The sequence below is a fragment of the Callorhinchus milii genome, unplaced genomic scaffold (genome assembly GCF_018977255.1).
Source record: "Callorhinchus milii isolate IMCB2004 unplaced genomic scaffold, IMCB_Cmil_1.0 Scaffold1, whole genome shotgun sequence".
NCBI lineage: Eukaryota > Metazoa > Chordata > Chondrichthyes > Chimaeriformes > Callorhinchidae > Callorhinchus > Callorhinchus milii.
The window spans coordinates 76,008,535-76,028,588 of NW_024704742.1; the positions used below are offsets into that span (position 1 = coordinate 76,008,535).

Genomic DNA, 20,054 nt, shown 5'->3' on the forward strand with positions numbered 1-20,054 from the left:
CTTCCCAATTCTCCAACACAAAATAACTCTGGTGACCCAGATTCTCACTGCACTACAGTTAGACTACAAGCCCTCCATAAACACCAACAACTAGTCATTCAATTAACTAAAACTCACACAATAATAAAAATCATAATCCTTGCACTTGATGAAGCATTTTTCATGTCGTAGAAACATCTCAAAACACTTCATAGAATTTACTGTAAATTGCAGTGATTGTATTTCTATGTGAATGCCTGATACTAACATTCTGGTCTACAATCCTCCAGATTAAAAGGCCATTCACTTCATGACTGTTCATATGACCTCAGTGGGATAAATATCTGCTGTGATTGCCTATAAAAAGCAGTGACCGCAGTTGATAGTAATTACTGTGAAGCACTTTGAGAACAGAACGTTCAACATAAAATATAAAATACTTGTACAAAAATACAAGTTCTTTCTTTCCTTTTAATGACACTTGACCATGGACCAGGACAGACAAGTCACTGATATGTATGATTTGAATCCAGTCTGCGTATCACACGGTTTAGGCCAGCAACTGCAAAGTAAGATCACATCACACACTTGATCAAGTTACTTATTTGATAGATTAAAACCTTCAAAGGTTTTAGCCCCAAAATGTTTGCTCCTGTTTGATTCATATACCATCAAAAATATGGATGGCACAGAATTCTAATTTTTATTGACATCCACTCCATCAGTCACGGTGACCTGGTGAAACAAAAAGGGACTTCTATCTGGGCATAACTTTGTCCATTGGATGGACTGAGCTGCTGTCTAACGTTCAGAGGCACTTTGGGTTTGGTATTTCTTACATAACTGAAGCACAATGGGGAGAGAAGGGAGGTAGAAAATATGCTCCTCTTGGAAGTAGTAGCATTCCAACTGACCACTGGAAAAGCCACTCACGGCATAAACTGTGTCTTCGGCAGAGAAGCCTGTGTACATCATGCCAACGCACAAGACTACAGTTCAGACCCCAAATCACCTCGGAGTCAAGGTGCTGGACATTGTTTATCTGTTGCCGTCAAAAGAAGGCAGCGATTTGTCATTTGTTGCTAAGATTCTTCAAGTCTCACAACATTACTGTACTGTAAGTGTCACCAGCTGCAGACTGTTGTTTATACAGTAGACTGCAGTTCACAATAGAATCAGCTTCACAAACACTACACATCTCACCTCATCTGACATCAGGGTGGCAATTGCTCTCCCGATTTCATGGTAAGACTTAGCCTTGCCTTTCGGCCCCAGCAGAACAAACAGAAACCTGCCAAGAAAATAAAAATACACAGATTAAAAAATCTTCCTCCAAATTAAAGAGGAATGTAAGACTGCTCCCAAATCGTGCACAATCTTACATTTTAAGGCAATGGTTTTAATGCTATGATCTTGAGATATTTTAGGCCTCTCTAATGACGGTAGCCTGAGTCCGCCACCTCGCTCCCTCCCCAGCTTTAAAGCTTGTCTTGATCTTGATCTCCACCCAGCTCACCCACCCTCAGTGCTTTGAAGCACTTTGAGATGCACCCCCCACCCCCCAACATGAAAGACGTGAATGTGAATACAGATGTGTTGCTGTTGTTGTTACGAGAGAATATAAGACAGTGGTCCTTTGCCATCAATCCTCCAACCTGAAGTGCAACCTCCTGGAGAATGTGGGACCTCGGAGAAGTAAGGGAAGAGGATGCACCTGCATTCCCCACACCCACCAACATGTGTTTCTGGCACATTTTGGTTTCATGGAGGAAATATATGAAGACCTCCTGAGGCTGCGATTTGTTTTTAGAAACAGCAAGCAACGCATGGGTTAAAGCTGTGATGCAACAGGACCAGAGAACTACCCTGTGAAAATAAATGCAGGTAGTTCAGCTGAAGGATTAGGGGGCCCCATTCAATTCCCCACAGAATATGCTTTTTATTGCTTACCCACATCCTGAAGGGGCCTTAGCACCCACCCTCCACTCTGTCCAATCTCAGGGGGTGAGAGAGGATTGGGTATGTCCAGGGAATGGGAGAGGAGAGAGGATTGGCTACATACTGGGTGAGAGAGGATTAGGTATGAACAGGGTATGAGAGAGGATAATAATAATAATCCTTAATGATCCTTGTATTTAGTATTGTGCCTTATCACGTCTTCGACACGTTTCAAAATGCTTCACAGAATATACTGTAAAGTGAATTGACTGTATATTTGTGGGCAAAAGTAGCCAATTGGCACAGCAGTGTCCAACAGTCGTGGATTGAAATGACCAAACTATGTGGAGTAAGGAAACTTGCCTAATGTTCTGCCCTGCCTGGGAATCAAACCCATGTCCTCTTGCTTGAGAAGCAAGTGCTATAACCAATATGCTAGAGGTTTCCAAAATTGGGTATCTACAGGGAGAGAGAGAGGATTGAGAATGTACAGGGAGTGAGAGAGATTTGGTTTGGGTTTGTACAGGGGATGAGAGAGATTTGGACATGTACAGAAACAGGAAGTGGGCCACCAAGCTGATCGGCACAGACGTGCTGAGCAAAGTCACGAGGAGTGTTTGCTCACCTGGTTGGAACAGGAACTTCAGTCAGAGCCCCCAGCATCACAGCCTGCTGCAACCTCACAAAGGCAATGAACGAATGGTCCAGGAAATCCACCTCTCCCACCAGCACGTTGGAGGCTTCGGCATCCCGTGGCAGCTTCTTCATGAACTTGTTCTTGAGCTGGAGCAAGAAGACGGGAGAAGGGGGGATGATTATTTGACTGCACACTGTATTTCAATTATTTTAAATAAATATCCTGTCACCATTCCCAAATTGAAGGAATTGGCAGACGCTGGAAATATGAAATATGAGTGAAATTTCTCAGGGAGTGCAGAAGGTCATACAGCATCCGGTGGAGATGAGGTCAATTTTATGCCGATCACTAAAAATAGCAATGTTTCCACCTCAATTTTAAAATGGGATAAAATCGCTCAAAGAGATCGCTACTTTTAGTGATCAGTTTCTGTTTGACCCCAAATGTTGCTGAATATTTTAGGCTTGGCCCTTCTTCAGCATTAAAACAAGCAGTTAGTGAAATAATCTCATAACAGAGACTATATATATATAAAATCTACATATATAAATGTAATATACATTAGATTTCTCTAATATACATTTGAGACAGCATGTATCACGTTGTCAAAATGTCTCAAAATGTCTCAAAGAGCTTCAGAAAAGTGTAGTGAACTGTGTGTTTCAAGGCGGACAGTAATGTCCCACTCACGGCCAGGGATAAATTATCAACTTTTTATCTGCAGGGGATATTGTTGGCAAAAATGCCAAGAGAAACTCCTTTCTCATTTTGAATAGTATCATGGAATCCTTAACCTGAACAAGCAAATAGGACCTCAGTTTAAAATCTCAACAGAAGGATGCCAACTCTGACAATGCAGCATATCCCCAGCTCTGCATTGGAGTGTCAGCTGGACAGTGAATTCAAAGACCCAACAGCAGACCTGAACCCCACAACCTTGTGACTCAGACTAAGAGTGCTACCAACTGATTCAGGCTGACACAGCAACAATTATACATTGCGGAAGGACTCAGGGTGAGTTACTCCAGGGGGACAGTGCACATTCCATTCCAGACATGGGGAAAATTCCATGTGTAGGTGGTGGACATATGTGGAACTCTCAGTCTTGAATACTCTTAAGCATAGGGATGGATTTCTGTATTTGTCAAGACACCTGGCTGATCAGAAATCAAATAAATATAATATATCTATATATAGTGAGGATTTATAAATATTGAATGCTGTGCATAATCAGATGTGTCTTACAACAAGCCATCAGAACTCTGCTCGGATGACAATCTCCTCCAACTCCTGGGAATATGGACTGCAACCAAAGAATGCTCTGACAGGTGATCAGAATTTGAGCAGAGCTTCTACGGGTTTTAGTGAGACACATCCGACTACATTCAGGACTCGATATTCCTGAATCGTTATACAAGTCCCACAAACTAGTCCAGAGTTTATTTATACTTCACCTATAAGATACAGTCAATACACTTCACAGTATGTCCTGTGAAAGGCTTTGAGACGTCCTCCCAATGTGGAAGATGCTATATCAAATATAAGGATTATTAATATCAAACATACATCAAATAGATGTATGATACATACATCAAATATAGGGGTTATTGATATTATATTTATTAGCACAGATGAAAACAAGCCTTTAAAACCTGTTGTAAATGACATTTTTTCCATGCTGTTTTTGTTGAAACTTCTCCAACACTCTTCACTGAATTAAACTCATCCAGAAAACTACAACTTGAATCTAATATACACAAGATCCCTCATTCCCATCACCCTCAGCAGATCACATTCAAAATCCACATCCTTGTTTTCTCATTACATCTTTGTGTAATCTTCTCCAGTCCTGAGTCCCAGCTCACAAAACTCTTCTGAATCTAGTTTAGTGCTCATTCCCCCTTCCCTCCATTTCACCTTTGAAGGTCAAGTCTTGAGTCACTATTCTCTCAGTGACCTCTAGAGTTCTGTTTCGAAAACACATCATCTTGCCACATTTCTTTATATAAATTTTTATTATATATAAGTTTCCTTACTCCACACATCTAATAATAATCCCTCAAAAAAAAATTGGTCACTTCATTCCACGACTGTTTGTGGGACACTACTGTGCGCAATTGGCTGCTGCGTTTCACCCATATAATATGCAGTCAATTCACTTTACCGTATATTCTGTGAAATGCTTTGAGATGTCTAGAAGACGTGAAAAGCACTATATCAAATGCAAGGATTATTATTATTATATTTCCCCCTACGTCAAAAACGTCCTCCTAACAGGACAATAGGTTAGACTGTGCCTTTGGTCACCACACATTGACTCCCACACTTTGCTGAGTGTTCATTACCAATTGTTAAGTGCTTTGAGATTTTTTTTATGTTCATGGTGTTCTATAAACTCAAGGTGTCATTGTAAGAAATTCACGATTGTAAGAAAATACCAATTTAAAGAAGCCTAATGAAAACAAAGTGATTTATAGGTTCATCAATATATTGTTGAGCTCGTAAGAAAATAACAGATCTTTTTGTTCAGGTCTCTTTGTAAATCATGAGAAGATGCTAATTGCCAATACTCTATTCAGACATTGGGCTATAAATCATTTCCACTTCAGACACCATCGGAACTGAACAAGAATATTCAGTGTGGCTGAGCTGCTAAAGTACCAGCAGGTCCAGAAAAATACATAACAAAGTGATCTTTTCCCACCAGTGACTGGTATTTCACTCCTTGAATCATTGATCAAAAGCTATATACAGAAAAGGCTCAATGAGAACCATACTTATCATATCATTGCATAACCTGATACGTAGTCCTCAGGAAAGTTTCTCTGCCTCATAAAACTATCTCCAGGGCAACTAAACTTGGTGCATTGTGCCATCCCTGTCACGCTCCCCCATATAAATCAAGCAACTTCTTTCATCCAATTCTGGCAGCTTGTTTTCCTTGTAAGTAAACAGGCCAGTGTTTTTCACAAGATTGGGCGGAAGGAAGTACAAATCTTAATGCTAGCACTCTGAGAAGTATATGCCAAACGTCACTTATTTGTTACAAACTAAAAACAAGAGTCCTGTTTATATGACTTTAAAGGGATACATAAACCCCATTTAAAGAAAAGGATTCATTTCAATAGCCTACTCATGAAATCTGTGAGAACTGTTCTAATCTGGGTGTTTATGTAATGTGCAAAATCTACTTTATAACACTGAAATGATTGGGGTAACATCGCCCGTAACATTGCCCGACTTCACCACTACCTCACCCCTCAGCTGAAACTCTTGTTCATGCCTTCATCACCTCCAGGCTCGACTATGCAAACTCCCTGCTTGTCGACCTTCCCAACTCCTCCCTCCAGGCTGCAGATAATCCAGAACTCTGCAGCGCGTGTCCTCTCCCGCACCAAACTCCGTGATCCCATCTCCCCCACTCTCGCCCGACTCCATTGGCTCCCTATCCTTCAGAGGATCCAGTTCAAGATCCTGGTCCTCACCTACAAAGCCCTCCATGGCCTCGCCCCACCCTACCTCTGAGACCTCCTACCCCCCTACCAACCCGCCCATTCCCTCCGCTCAGTCGGCTCTAGCCTGCTCTACGTCCCCTGACCCACCCGCCCCACCTTTGGCAGGAGAGCCTTCAGCCACTCTGCCCCCAACCTCTGGAATTCCATCCCCCAATCATTCCACATCGCCCCCTCTTTAGCCTCCTTCAAGTCCCGCCTCAAGACCCTCCTCTTCGGCCATGCCATCGGCCACCCCCCTTCCCCTCCCCTCCCTTAACCCCCCCCCTGACCCCAGCTTGGGTCTGAAATGCTGTACTCTTTCCAGAACCTTGGGATGTCCTCCCGACATGAAAGGCGCTATACAAATGTAATCTTGTTGCTGTTGTTGTTGGGGTCCCATTTGCGCTCACATGACATTTAGCACATGAAATGAGCTGGAGGGGAAACCTTAATATGTTTTTTAATGGTGAAAGCTGTAAAGGCACGTGTGTGTGACTGATGGTCCTTCGACTCTCAGTTAGTGGGTCTGGCCTTTTAGCATTCACAAACTCAAAAGAACTGGGGATGATAATCTTCAATTGTGGTAAAATTTCAGGCTTAGAAAGCAGCCAATATCAGCTTGAAGGTGTAATTTGGTAATCTTTCCCCCGAGTCAAACCTGTAAAGCCTTCACACTTCACCTAAATTCTCAATGGAAAAACAAATGCTAACTAGATTCAGAGATCGTCAATTCGCTTTACAATATATTCTGTGAAGCATTTTGAGACGTTGCAAGAATGTAATAAGGCGCAATATGAAATGCAAGAATTATTATCTAAATTACAGATTTCTCTTGCTGGTTATTCCTAACATTTGAGATAAAATTTCTGACCTGCTTACCCCCCAACCCACAACTCGGTGCCTCCGCTTGACTGGCTTCAGCCTTCTGCATGTCCCTCAGGCCCTCCGTTCCACCATTAGTGGCCGCGCTTTCAGCCACTACGCCCCCAAACTATGGAATATCCCTCCACCTTGCCCCTTCCTTCCCCATCTTCAGGTCATGCCTATTCAAGGTCACCTTCCCCTCCCCCCAGCTCAGCATTATGCTCCCCCACCGCTACCATCACTGACTGTTCCACCAAGTGCAAAGGTCCATTGCTGCCAGAAGACAGAAAGGATTCGGCAGTTGTTGCCTGAAGGTAAATCGGTTACTTTTTTATATAATCACAGTTACCTCCCAATGACAGGAGTGCTGTCACTAGCAGGCAAATAGAGTAAACTGGTTAAACATAACTCATAGTTGAAACTACCTATTTCTTGGCTGGAGAACTCCAGTTAAATGTTTTAGAACATTTCTGACACTCCGCTTTCAATTAATTTCAATACCACAAGTCGCAGACCACTTATAAGGCTGACCTTTGTCTGGTTTGCCTGTCCTTGCGGTTTATCCTATAACTCTTAAATATTTACAAACGCTGGTCAGTGTAATCCAGGGTTGTGAAAAAGCTTCCTGAACCATTAATTTACAAAGCTCAACCGATGGGAGCTGTGACACTGTCGCTGGTTATGAGGCTTACAGTGACACTTGCTGATCAGATACAGATCAAAGCTTTACCGATTGCTCTAAAGCCGCTGTATGAGCCATGCAATTATCCAGCTTGATCAACCTCTCACCATGAATTATGTTGCCTGCACAAATCCCTCTGACCTTAAACACAACCTTTTCCTCCTGAATATTGTTTTAGGCGAGAAAACTACAACAGGACACGGGAAGTCAGGGTCTGCAAATTCCACTGCATTTCCAGAAGCCGAGACAACGAGCATTCCCCTAACTACCAGGATTCCTTAGGGGGTAGCAGCCACTTCTTGCGAAGCACAGTTTTGCTGTGCTTGTATAAGACAGAATATCTAGAGCAGATTAGAAAGAAAAACGCTGAATAATGGGCTTGCTGAGTTCAAAAGTGGGGAGGTGGGGGCTCCGGCTTCCAGAATCTATATTTTGCAATGAGTTGCATGCACCACACACATCATGTCACAGGCTTTGCTCTGTGCTTGAGACATAATTAAAAGGAAGTCAACCTGGCTCAGTTGTAGCATTCTCGTCTGTGAGGCAGAAGGTTGTGGATTCAAGCCCCACATTGGCCCTTTGAGCTCACATATTCCAGGCTGATACTCAAAAGCAATGCATTGCATTGCTGGAGGTGCCGTCCTTGGGATAAGATGTTAAACTGAGGTTAGGTCTGAATGTTCAGGTGGACATTAAAAAGTCTATGGCACTGTTCAAAAAGAAAAGGGAGTTTCTCCCAATGCCTGACCAGCGCAGTCCACATTCCTTATGTGAAGAAATCTTTTCTGGCTTCACTGTTAAACCAGTTTAATGTTTACAATACAAAATTATATTTGTATAGTGCCTTTCACAGTATTTGATATCCCATCTAACAAGCTAGGACTGTTAAAGTGATTTTTAATATTCCACTCTAGAGAACTAGTGTTGCCAATGTTCACTTGATTTTTTACTTTTTCGGTTTTGTGGTGGAGTGAAGTATAATACATTTCTTGGATTTGGTATAATACCTCATCAAGTCATCAATATGTCTCAAAGCGCTTCACAGTATTTGCTGTAGTGTAGCGACTGTGTACTTGTAGGCGAGTGCAACAGCCAATCTGCCACAACAACAATAATAATAATAATCCTTGCATTTGATATAGCGCTTTTCACGTCGGGAGGACGTCCCAAAGCGCTTCACAGAACACACTGTAAAGTGAATTGACTGTATATTTGTGGGCGAACGCGGCAGCCAATTGTGTACAGCAATGTCCCACAAACAGTCGTGGATTGAAAATGACCAATTTATTATTGTTTTTGTTTTTTTGGAGGGATTATTATTAGGCTCTGTGTGGAGTAAGGAAACTTGCCCAAGGTTTCGTCCTGCCTGGAATTGAATTCAGGTCTCTCACTTGCAAAGCGAGCGCTCTAACCACTGAGCTACAATAACCCACAACCAGCTATAAAGTGAATGACCAAATTTTATCTGGAGGTTTGTTGGTCAGGATGTTGGGAGAAACTCCTTTCTCTATTTAAATAGTGCTGTTGGGTTCTGATCAGATAGATGGGGCTTCTGTTTAACGTCTCACTTGAAGGGTGGCACCTCTGGCAATGCAGCGCTGCGCAAGAGTCAATCTATCTATGAGCTCAAAGTCCCAAACATGAGGCTTGAACCCATGGGGAAACTATTTTACTGATATGCTTGATTCACCAATGGTTTAGCCACTGGGAGGACACATTGTGGCAATGACCAACAGTGACATACACTAAGAGACTGTCTACTCCTTTACCCTGCAATCAACACTTTTAGTCTTTTTGGAGACTAATTGTGAGTTTTCATGTTACTTGCAATTGTATCTTGACCTCAGTTCATAAAAAGCATTTGCCACCCACATACAGATTACCCATAGACTGCAAGCTCAACATTTTTTCCCCCTGTCAGTGTAACCACAACCAACATTCAGGCACTTCGTAATGAATTAAAAACAAATTCCATTGAAATAGATTCATTTTCAATTTGTGCTAATGTCCAAGCCGGCTGCCTGAAATTTCCCTAATCGGGTGACATGACAGAGCCACTTTGCTGTCTCCATCCTGTTAAGACAGCAGGTAAACAGCTATTGGTGTTGAAGCACACATCTTGCAGACCCAATCCCTGGGGAATGGAATTCTACCTGCTCGGTTCCTGTTCACTCTGAAAGCTCTAACTGATAGTGTAACCCAATGTTCCTAGCGCTCTCAAGGGCAAGTTACATGGTTAACAGCATTCCAATACACACTTGGGGATTGTCCAAGCCTTGGCTCTTGCCAACCAACACCTAAACGTTGTGGGCTGCATCCCTCAAGGGAGTGAAAGCGCATTCCATTCCAGACACAGGAAAATTTACACGAGCGTGTGGAACTCTCAGCAGTTTAGCTGGGAGACTCTTAAGCATGGTAATGGGTTTCTCTATGTTTTAGATACCTGACCGACAAACAAACCAATAAATAAATAGCCCCGTCTAATCATGCAGTTCAAACCAGTGCCCCTCACCTGGTCCTTTTCTGGCTTGTCCGAGATGTCATTCATGCTTCCAGTAGCCATGCTGCGATGGGAAGAGCCAGGGCTGCCTGCGAGGGTGGGGGTAAGGAAAACCAATGCCACCAGTTAAAACACGGCTCCCAACTCCTGGAGAATAACCTGCCAACTCAACTTCAAAAGAGACATAGAAAGCATGCAGTTTTAAAAAGAGATTTAGTAAGGAAACAATGAAAAGAAAAGGGTTACAAATTCCGTGTTTTTATAATGCAATTTTGCCTTTTCCTCAAAGTAGTTTTAGTATGAAAGCATGGGGTATTTTTATGAAAGCAATGAAAAGAGAAAAGTTGGCCATCACCCGAGCTTGTTCAGGAAACCAACAAACTATAATCAGAATGAACTCCCACTGACCATGTAAATTGCATTGATACTTCACTACAAGCTACGATAACACAGCTGCGTACTAAAAATTAGAGCAGTCAAAAATATATACTATATATTATATATATTAAACAGGTCATTTGCAGCAGCACCTCTCTGCCCTTGTGGTTTACACCCTCCCCATCAGTGTTTGAAAATGATCAAGCAAGAAATTGCTATTCAATCCTGCCTTAAAATCTCTCTTCAGCATTAAGGTGAACACAGATTTAGAACTGGGGCCACAAGCTAATGGTTCTTTCATTTTAATAGAGTGTACAGTATACATTTGTTTAGAACTTCAATTGGATTCAATTATGAGTGTCTTGTCCTTGGTGTTGTTTTAATGGTTGGGAAGCGATACTGTTTGCCTTAAATTTCCATTTCCCTCCCCACAGACACATAGCATTGGCTTATTTATTGCTCTTTGCAAAACACAGATGAGTTAAACTTGCCCTGGTGTAAATTAAAAGGTCAGAAAGACTGTGAAGGGTGGTGCTGTATTGTGAGTCAGATAGCTTGGTTTCTGTGCTCTGCCCAGGCTGAGATAGCCTTTCAGACACCCATATCTGTCTGCGTCCTCTCCAGAAACCCCTTCTGGAATTTGCATTTAAAGGGACAGTGCTGTCTGGGTAAAGCAACAGCAAAAGGCTTCATTATACCAGAAGAAGGTGCGACACAATTGGTAGCACAAAGACATAATTATTTCTTCAATCTATCCACTGGAAATTTGTTCTTTTTATAGTTTGTTTTAAAGTAATGCCCCGCTCTCATTTCCACTTTCTTCCAGGTAGTGACTAGCCCTGAGTTACATTGGCTCAGGGATCTTCTGGTAGTTTATGGGACATTGGACACAATTGTGCTGCCATGTTTGCCTAAAAATACACAATCAGTGCATTTCATAGGAACATAGGAACAGGAATAGGCCATTCAGCCCATCGAACCTGTTCTGCCATTTAACTAGATCATGGCTGATTTATATCTTTACCAGAATTTCAAATCCAATTTCCCGCTTTCTTCCCGTATCCCTTAATACCCCGACACGGTAATTCACAGTAATTCCTGTGATGCATTCTGAGACGTTCTTCTGATGTTGTAAGGCCCTTTACCAAATAAAACGATAATTATGATTATTATTATTTAACCCAAGTATCTAATCCTCCTCTGTGTGAGATGAGAGCACGCAGTCTATCATAAAAATTGGCAACTCTGCATTATGGATTGGTAATGGGATTTTTACGGATTACTGCTTGATGTGTCCCAGTGGGCGTCAGTTAGTTATTAAACTGTGGGGACATCACAGGTGAGGCTGGTTCTGGGTTCACACATTTCAAGTGGGGAGGGGAGCAATCACTCGTTTGTGACTCTGATGACTCAGAAGTTTTTTTAAAAATGTTTGCCATGGTAGGAATTGTGTGTGCAATACAACCACGCAATGTATGTCCGATGCAACTGTACTGCGTGTGGATAAGTATGCTGCTCGTGTGATGCAACAATGCTGTGTGTGTATATATACAGTAGAACTGTACGACTTGTGCATGATGGCGCCAAACTGTGCTCTCTGACTTGAAAGTGATAGAGTTTTGGAGCAAACTCTTCCTGTCTGTTCCAAGGACTGATGGTCCCCCCAAAAATGTAACCGGACCACCTTATAGTTACAACCGGGTGTAAATTAATCCAATTGGCACTTGTCTGGTAAGACTTCTTATAACAACTATTACCTAATATTCTACCCACACCACCACCGTTGTATATTATTATTGGCATATGTGGACTTACTGAGCCATCCCATGCTTGGGCTCGGCTGGACTCGGAGTTCCTCATCTGAGCTGCGAAATGTTAGGCAAGGCACAGAGTTCTCAAGTGGACTGCAAGCTTTTTGGAGGCCGTCAAAGCAAAGTGGAGTGTGATACAGCGGCAAGGCGAGGTGAAAGAGAAAGAAAAATCTAGCAATAGCAGGTGCATCAATTTAGAGCAAAAGGGACAGTGCTTGCAACTCAAAGATAAAAGAGAAATCAATAAGTGCAGTAGCTTGATCACTGGACTCTGTCATTAGATTCACAGATATATGAAGTAGCCCATAAATTACCCTTCACCTCTGATCACAACGCTTATGACATTTTATCAACCAAGACCTTACACAAGTTGCGAGTCAAATCTTTGCTTTCAGATACGAAAGCAAGCATGTATATGTATAAACTATAGGTAATTCCAAATGGCTTCAAAATATTTTAGTCATGATATGGGGAGAGTGTGCGCATTCCATTCCAGATACAGACAAATATTTATGTGTAGGAGGGAGGCATGCTTGGAGCTCTCAGTCTGGTTTGGGTACACTTAAGCATTGGTAATGGATTTCCACATGTGTCAGACACTCGGCTGACAAAGAGAATCATAGATATTTATAAAACGTAATGAAAAAGATGTGTTGTTTGGTCTTGGTTAATAAGCTTAACAGCCCAAGACAAATTAAGATATAAAACTGTTGCATACCCTTAAGTTGAAGTACTTTACAACCACATATTGAAGTGATTAGGTTAATTTTGCAAACTAATTTAGTTAAGATACTGAAATACATTGATAAGGAATCTGATACACAATTTAGGGCTCCTTTGGATAATATGACAATAATCCTTGCATTTGATATAGTGCCTTATCACGTCTTCAAGAAGTCTCAAAGCGCTTCACAGAATATACTGTAAAGTGAATTGACTATATATTTTGTGGGCGATAATGCAAGTATCTGGTGCCAACTCCATACAGACGGAATCAGCTTCAAGAGCAGAGTTCCCATAGGCTGTAGGGATTTTGTATTAAGAAACCCAATTTAGAAATCATACATTTTAATTATTTGAAAAAAAATCGACTGTTTTTTTCCTAGATGTTATTAGATACATCTTTCCTGCAGTGAAGTACCCATCACACTAACAACTGAAGGATATGCAACATAAAACCGCATATAAAAAAAACTGATCAATAGCATTGGAAGAGATAATCAACTTCAATAAAAGAGATTGAAAAGAGTGTGGTGTGGCAATGAGATACTGGTGTCCAATCACTGTGAACAACCAGCAATGCGTCTTTTCATGTATGGCATTCATACCCAAACTGATTTCTAGGTGTTTGACTGGCTCTAAATGTTATCCCTCTAATCTGGATAACAACTGCATGCTATAGTCCAGACTTGTTCAATGAATAAGCAATGTTCCACAATTTGATTACACTGAAGAGCTCACAGAAATATTAATAAGAAACTTTCTAACACTGGTGATACTTTACAATTTACTGTTGTTTGGTAGATTTCTTTTTTTTCTTTTTTAAAAAAAAGCCTGTGAAGCACTATTCAAAAATTTTCTAATTTGGGCATAAAGCTGATGATTTGCATAATCTCCAGGGAAATGCGTTGGCTCAGCAGTAACTGTCGGGCTTCAGCACTTAGTTAAGTGACCATGAAAGGGAGTAAAGAGCAAATAGTTTAGAAGGATTGGTTCCCACCAGGTACAGTATTAACCTCAATGGGGTCAGTCGCAGTGGTATGGGTAAACCAGTACAGATGGGGAAAGCAGCTAGAGTTCAGGATGCCTGTTACCTGTTCTGAGGATTCATGCAGGCCCTTAAATGTCGAGGGTGGACAGGTTTGTACAATTATTACCCTGTGACAGGGGCTGAGAGGGCATGGCCGCCATAGGAGGATTTAGAAGAATAACAACAAATTACATTTGTATAGAACCTTTCACGTTGGGAGGACACTGGACAAGAACAAGTCAGGGGTGGGTGAGTGGAGAAGAGACAGTAGATAAGAGAAACATTCAAGACTGGGACCAATTTCATCTTCATAAAGAATTAGGATTTATGGAAGGGAAAAGAAAAGTTTGATATGTCAGAGGAAACCATACTCTTTGAACCACAGGAAAACAGGCACCAAAAGAGGCCTTTCAGCACCCCAAGTCTGTTCCACCAATTTATTAGATCTTTCCAGATCTTTTAATTCCTACCACAGTTTTAAGTCCACATAATGGTTTTAACTTGGGATAAGGGATTTTGCAAGTTAGAATTCCTGCCAGAAGCCCTTCCTGCACCAGGGAACTAAGTACACATATAATTGCCAATTTCCAGGGGTTGGGAGGGCATTATGCAAGGTGGCATTATTTAAGGCACAGGAGGACATGTGCAATTTTACTTCAGTTCCTTTTGTAAATCAAAAGAAGGAACACATCAAGGAACGCAGCTCATTTTGTCTCTTATGTCTTTGAGCAATTGAAAGAAGCACCATCATCCTCTGTGAAAGAGTATGAAGGAGATCAATGTTTAGTTACTCAGTCAGAGGGCAAACTTCAGTTAAAGAGTAAATAGGGCTGAATGATGAACAGAGGCGATCCTTACTGTAAGGAAGTAAAATGGGAGAGAAAGAAAGAATCCAGGGGAAACCTGGCATGATGATGAACTATTAATTACAGTACAACATTGAGAAGAAACAAGACAACCATGAACTTTGGGAATATTGTTTGGAATTTTAGGTTCAAAATAGGCCTTCCCAAAGACTGCCTGGGGTGAAAGGCTGGGTAAATGTGAGTTATATTCCCCAGAGCCAAAAGGTTTTAGAGCTAACTAATTGAGGGGTCTAAAATAATGAGATAAATTGACAAGCTGCATTGGAGGAAGCTCTAAAGGAACTTTGTAACAATTTGATATGATCTTAAAATTAGAGCTAAAATAGTTCAAAGTGTGATGAGAAACCATTTTTTGACTCAAAGCACAGTGAAAATATGTATTGCACTATCCCAGAAGTGTTTGGGATTTTAACAGGAAGATGCATAGATATTTGGGATTTAGGCTATTTAACTGTATGAAAACCCGGATGGGAAATGGGGTTAAAATATCGGGCATGATCTAATACATGGCAGATAGGCTCAATGTGCTGAATGACTAACTCCTGTCTTTATGCAGAATCAACCATTATAATTATACAAGGGAGATTGATTTGTACTTGGAATTTAAGGCTACTAAAGAATTTTGGAAAAGATAGGAAGTTTGGATTAGAAAGGATAAAGAGGTGGAGCAGGCTCAATGCTTATTTCCTGTTCCTATGAAGGTTCCGATATTGTCCCCTGATCTGTGCTCAGTTAACTCACTTCAGCCATAATGATTGTGAGGTGCCAATATCTCCGTGTTAGGAAGTCCCTGGGGGAGAAACGGGGTAAAGCAAAGTTTACCGTCCAGGCTCACACATTAATTAAAATGAAACTTCGAATGTGTACATTTTTCTCATAATTTTAAACTTTCTATTCTATCCAATTCAGAGCCTCTTCGCTAAGTACATTCCTAGTTTAACATCAAAATCACACACTGAGGATCAGCCAGTCAATCACCCTTCAGTTTTAGAATTCAGAAATATAGTGACATGAGCTCTGAGAGAGTGATCCCCATGTCTTGGGTAATTTTAAAGCGCTTTGATAGTGTGCATTTAGAATGGAAAACCCATTAACTATAGGCAGCATAAACTACTGTGCATGCAAGCAGCCTTACTCTCGAACTTCAGAATAATGGGATGTCCCTTCCAGAGTGAAATTACTGAAGTCAATTATTAGTCAGTGAAGGGTGGAAGAGGGGCAAAGATTTATACTGTACAATTGTCCTGGAGCAACAGTGGTGAGGTATTGGTTCAAAGGGTGCAGCACAGGAGTCTGACTAACAAAGCAGGGCAATGGGAATAATTGCAAGTCATGCTGTTTTAAGTTCACAGACGTATAACTTTTTGCTTTGCCTGCCATGAATTATTAACTCAAAGTAATAACCAATCTTCTTAAATTCTCCAGCGTCTATCTACTGAGGAGTGGCTTCAAATGACAGATATTTTTCATTTCAAAGCCATTTTACCATTTCAATTTTGACAGCAGCATTGTAATACACAATAGCCACCGATTAATTTCTGCTTATTGCTCTTCATGCTGATATTTTAGAAATAGGAGAACAGGATTAAAGCGCTCAATAAACTATTGACTCTCAGAGTGAAGACAGTGTATGACAAAGGCCATACAACTGAAGGGTGTTATCATACAATGCACACTGGAGGTCAACTACAACCAATCTCTCTATAATAACTACAGACTATCAGTCTGTGCTTCTATTAACTGGAATAAATGTATGTAGACATCTTGCTGCAACATATGATCCACAAGTGGCATTTGTCGAGAATTTCTCATGTCAAAAGATCGCTTTTGCCCTGCCTATTTATTATGCTCAACATTAACGCTTATTCTCCTATCAGTATTTCCATTTCTTTTTTCTTCTCTTCCCCTTTTATGTTTCTCCAGGACCACGGACCGTTGCTGTCCCTAAGTATCTAGTTTACACCCCATGGAATACAATGAACAATATAGGTCTCAGTTAAACAAAGTTTAACTTGAGGGACACAAACAAGTCGTGGTAACTCTTAATACTGGATTTTTGTCCTGTCTTCTCCCACTATCCATTCTCTCTAAATACTATTTCTGGCAATGTTGTGGGGATGGCGGTGAATGGTTAAGTGACTGAGCAATATGTAAACACTTAGACTGGAACCTGCAGGGAGATAATTTGTTAATCTAACACTTGTGCTGTTAAGTATTAGACTGAAGTTTTGACAGTAGAAGATTTCATCCCATGGTAGGAGATCATACATGGAGTTAATGAGAGGACATTAGTAATGTGATGTGCCAAGATGTAGATGGGAGGAGAAAGAGGTGACTGCAGCAAATTGGCACCTGCATTACCATTATCTGAGGTGGAAAACAGCCTACTTGCACTGGATACCGTCTTTCCGATCTCAGCCAGTGACCGTAGGTTAGATTTCTTAGTCTGGTGCCGATGCCTTCGTAAGAGAGTATACATCACTTTCTCCTTTAGGTCTGGTTTCAGAAGACCACTTTTAATCTGACTCTCAATGATCATCTCTGTTAACACAAACAAAGAGAAAGTGTCAATATCCTTTTTAGGAAAAAAAAATCATGTTTGATTTCAGTGGAGTTAAAGCATTTGCATTAAGCACCAGCTAAAATTTTACAACTGACTCTTTATTATACACCAGATAGAAACATAACATTTCTTCACTAATCCTCTGACCAGTTCCACCCCTCCACCACAACCCCTCCATCCACCACCCTCCCCCACCCCCAGACCACCCACCCCGCACCCAGGCAGCACATCAGTACAAAATGTATCCACATGACCGAACGCACCTATAACCAGAGGGAGAGTAGAAGCTTCCAAGTCCAGCAAAACTGTTCCCTTCTCTATACACGTTCGAAGTTCAAATAAACTGTGCAATGATAGTGTGGCCACATGAGGCTTACTCCATCTCTCCCCGCCCTCTTCAACCTTCTCCTCAAATTTGATCCATCTAGTGGGAAAAACAGAGAAAACAACTGTAACACTTTTAGAACTGACAAAGGACCGACTTGGCTCAGACAGGTGTCCTCAGAAAAGTTGACACAGAATTGTTTATATTTACTAATTTCACTTAACACCTTATTAATCTACATGCTATATTGTGATTTTAGAGAATCACAAAATCTTATAATGATCCTTGCATTTGATATGGTGCTTTTCACATCAGGAGGACCCCTCAAAGTGCTTCAACAGGATTTACGGTAAAGTGCACTTTGCAAGCAAACACGGCAGCCAGTTTGCATTCAGCAATGTCCCACAAACCCCCATTAAGTGAATGGATAATACTTTGCCAGGACACAGGGAGAAACTTCCTTCTCTTTATGAAGAGAGCCACAGGCACCTCCAATATTGCATCACCCCCCCAGCACTGTACTGGAATGTCAACATCAACTGTATGAGTTCAAAGTCCCAACATGAGGCTTCAACCCGAAAGATTAACAGTATAAAAGGAGAGCATTCAGCCCATTGTGCCTGTGCCAGGTCACTGAAAGAGCATCCATTTAGCCTCACACTCTGTCTTTTCCCCAATCGTTTCCCTTTTAATATCTTTATTTTTCAAATACTTCTCAAATTTCTTTTAAAGTGTATTCCATGGATTCCTCTTCAGCCACCATTTTGGAAAGGAATTCCATGTGCTAGTAACCCTCCATGTAAAAAAAATCTTCTAAATTCTCTCTGAATTTTTTTTTGATGGCGATTATAAATTTATTCATACTCTATTTTGTAAATATATCAATGTCGTACCCTGAGTGGATCTATCAGTATTTAATGATTCACTCTGTAAATGTATCCGCACATTAAATGAATGAGCCTTTTCATTCTGTACTTTCCGTTGAACTGCTAAATACTCTGTACAAACACGAGAAGTGAAATACAATACGTCCGCTTCATGTTACGGAGTGTGGCAACTCAGGGCAACTCAGTATGAGTGGATTGTTTGAATGACAACTAATCACTCCTTCCCTCAACATTCAATATGTCCTACACTTCTTAATCATTAACTGTAAGTCAATTACTTTGATCAACAGGACTTGGAATTACGTAAGTGACTGTTTGTAAAAGATCAATTGCCTTGACTGGACAAACAGGCAAATCCTACTTGTGGGCCAAGGAGAAAACAGATTTTGCGATTGCTCCTTAAATCATGAAAGGTAAAACAAATGGCGTGCTCAACCTGTAAAGTTAAAAGCAAATCCAGCGTGATTGGAATTGAAAATAAAATAAGTCATTGCATTAAAAACAAAATAGCGTTTGACATTTGATCTGAAAATACAATATAATAATCCTTGCATTTGATATAGTGCTTTTCACATCTTCTAGACGTCTCAAAGTGCTTCACAGAATACACTGTAAAGTGAATTGACTGTATATTTGTGGGTGAAATGCAGCAGCCAATTGCACCCAGCAGTGTCCCACAAACAGTCGTGGATTGAAGTGACCAATTTATTATTGCTTTATTATTATCAGGAATGTGGAGTAAGGAAACTTGCCCAAGGTTTCGCCCTGCCAGGAATCGAACCCAGGTCTCTCGCTTGCGAAACGAGTGCTCTAACCACTGAGTTACAGGAGAACAACAACAAATAGAAAAAATGAAGCAGATTGGAGGGAACCATTGTCTGGAAGTCAGAGGGATGTTCTGCCCCAAGATTTAGTGTTAAATAATAACAACAATTTGCACTTATATAGCACCCTCCACGTAGAGTATCGTCTCAGAGCGCTTGAACACAAAATGATGGCAGATTCTGCCATATAATAATAATCCTTGCATTTGATGTAGTGCCTTATGTCATTCAGACGTCTCAAAGTGCTTCACAGAATAAATTGTAAAGTGAATTGACTGTGTATTTTGTGGGCGAAATACAAAAATACAAAATTATGGCAGGTTCTGTCCGTATGATAAAATAGCACCAGTGGTAGTTATCTGCACAATAGTTAAAACCTCCAAAATGTAATCCCCAACATGTATTAGACGGGAAAGCAGAGGTAATGCAAAATTACTTTTTCTTATCCTTGACCGTTCTTCCGCTCTTATAATAATAATAATAATAATAATAATAATCCTTGCATTTGATATATATATATATATTTTATATTTTATGATCAATCAATATAAAATTA

At 40.8% G+C, this 20,054-nt stretch overlaps 1 protein-coding gene across 1 annotated transcript in view; it reads right to left on the reverse strand.

Moving 5' to 3' along the window:
* slc4a4a (solute carrier family 4 member 4a) overlaps window positions 1–20,054 on the reverse strand; it is a 152,023-nt gene that overhangs the window by 65,740 nt on the left and 66,229 nt on the right. Inside the window, 5 exon segments of the mRNA XM_007891960.2 lie at window positions 1,183–1,270; window positions 2,543–2,700; window positions 10,107–10,183; window positions 17,261–17,440; window positions 17,726–17,886. Coding sequence (XP_007890151.2) covers window positions 1,183–1,270; window positions 2,543–2,700; window positions 10,107–10,183; window positions 17,261–17,440; window positions 17,726–17,886 — 664 coding nt within the window.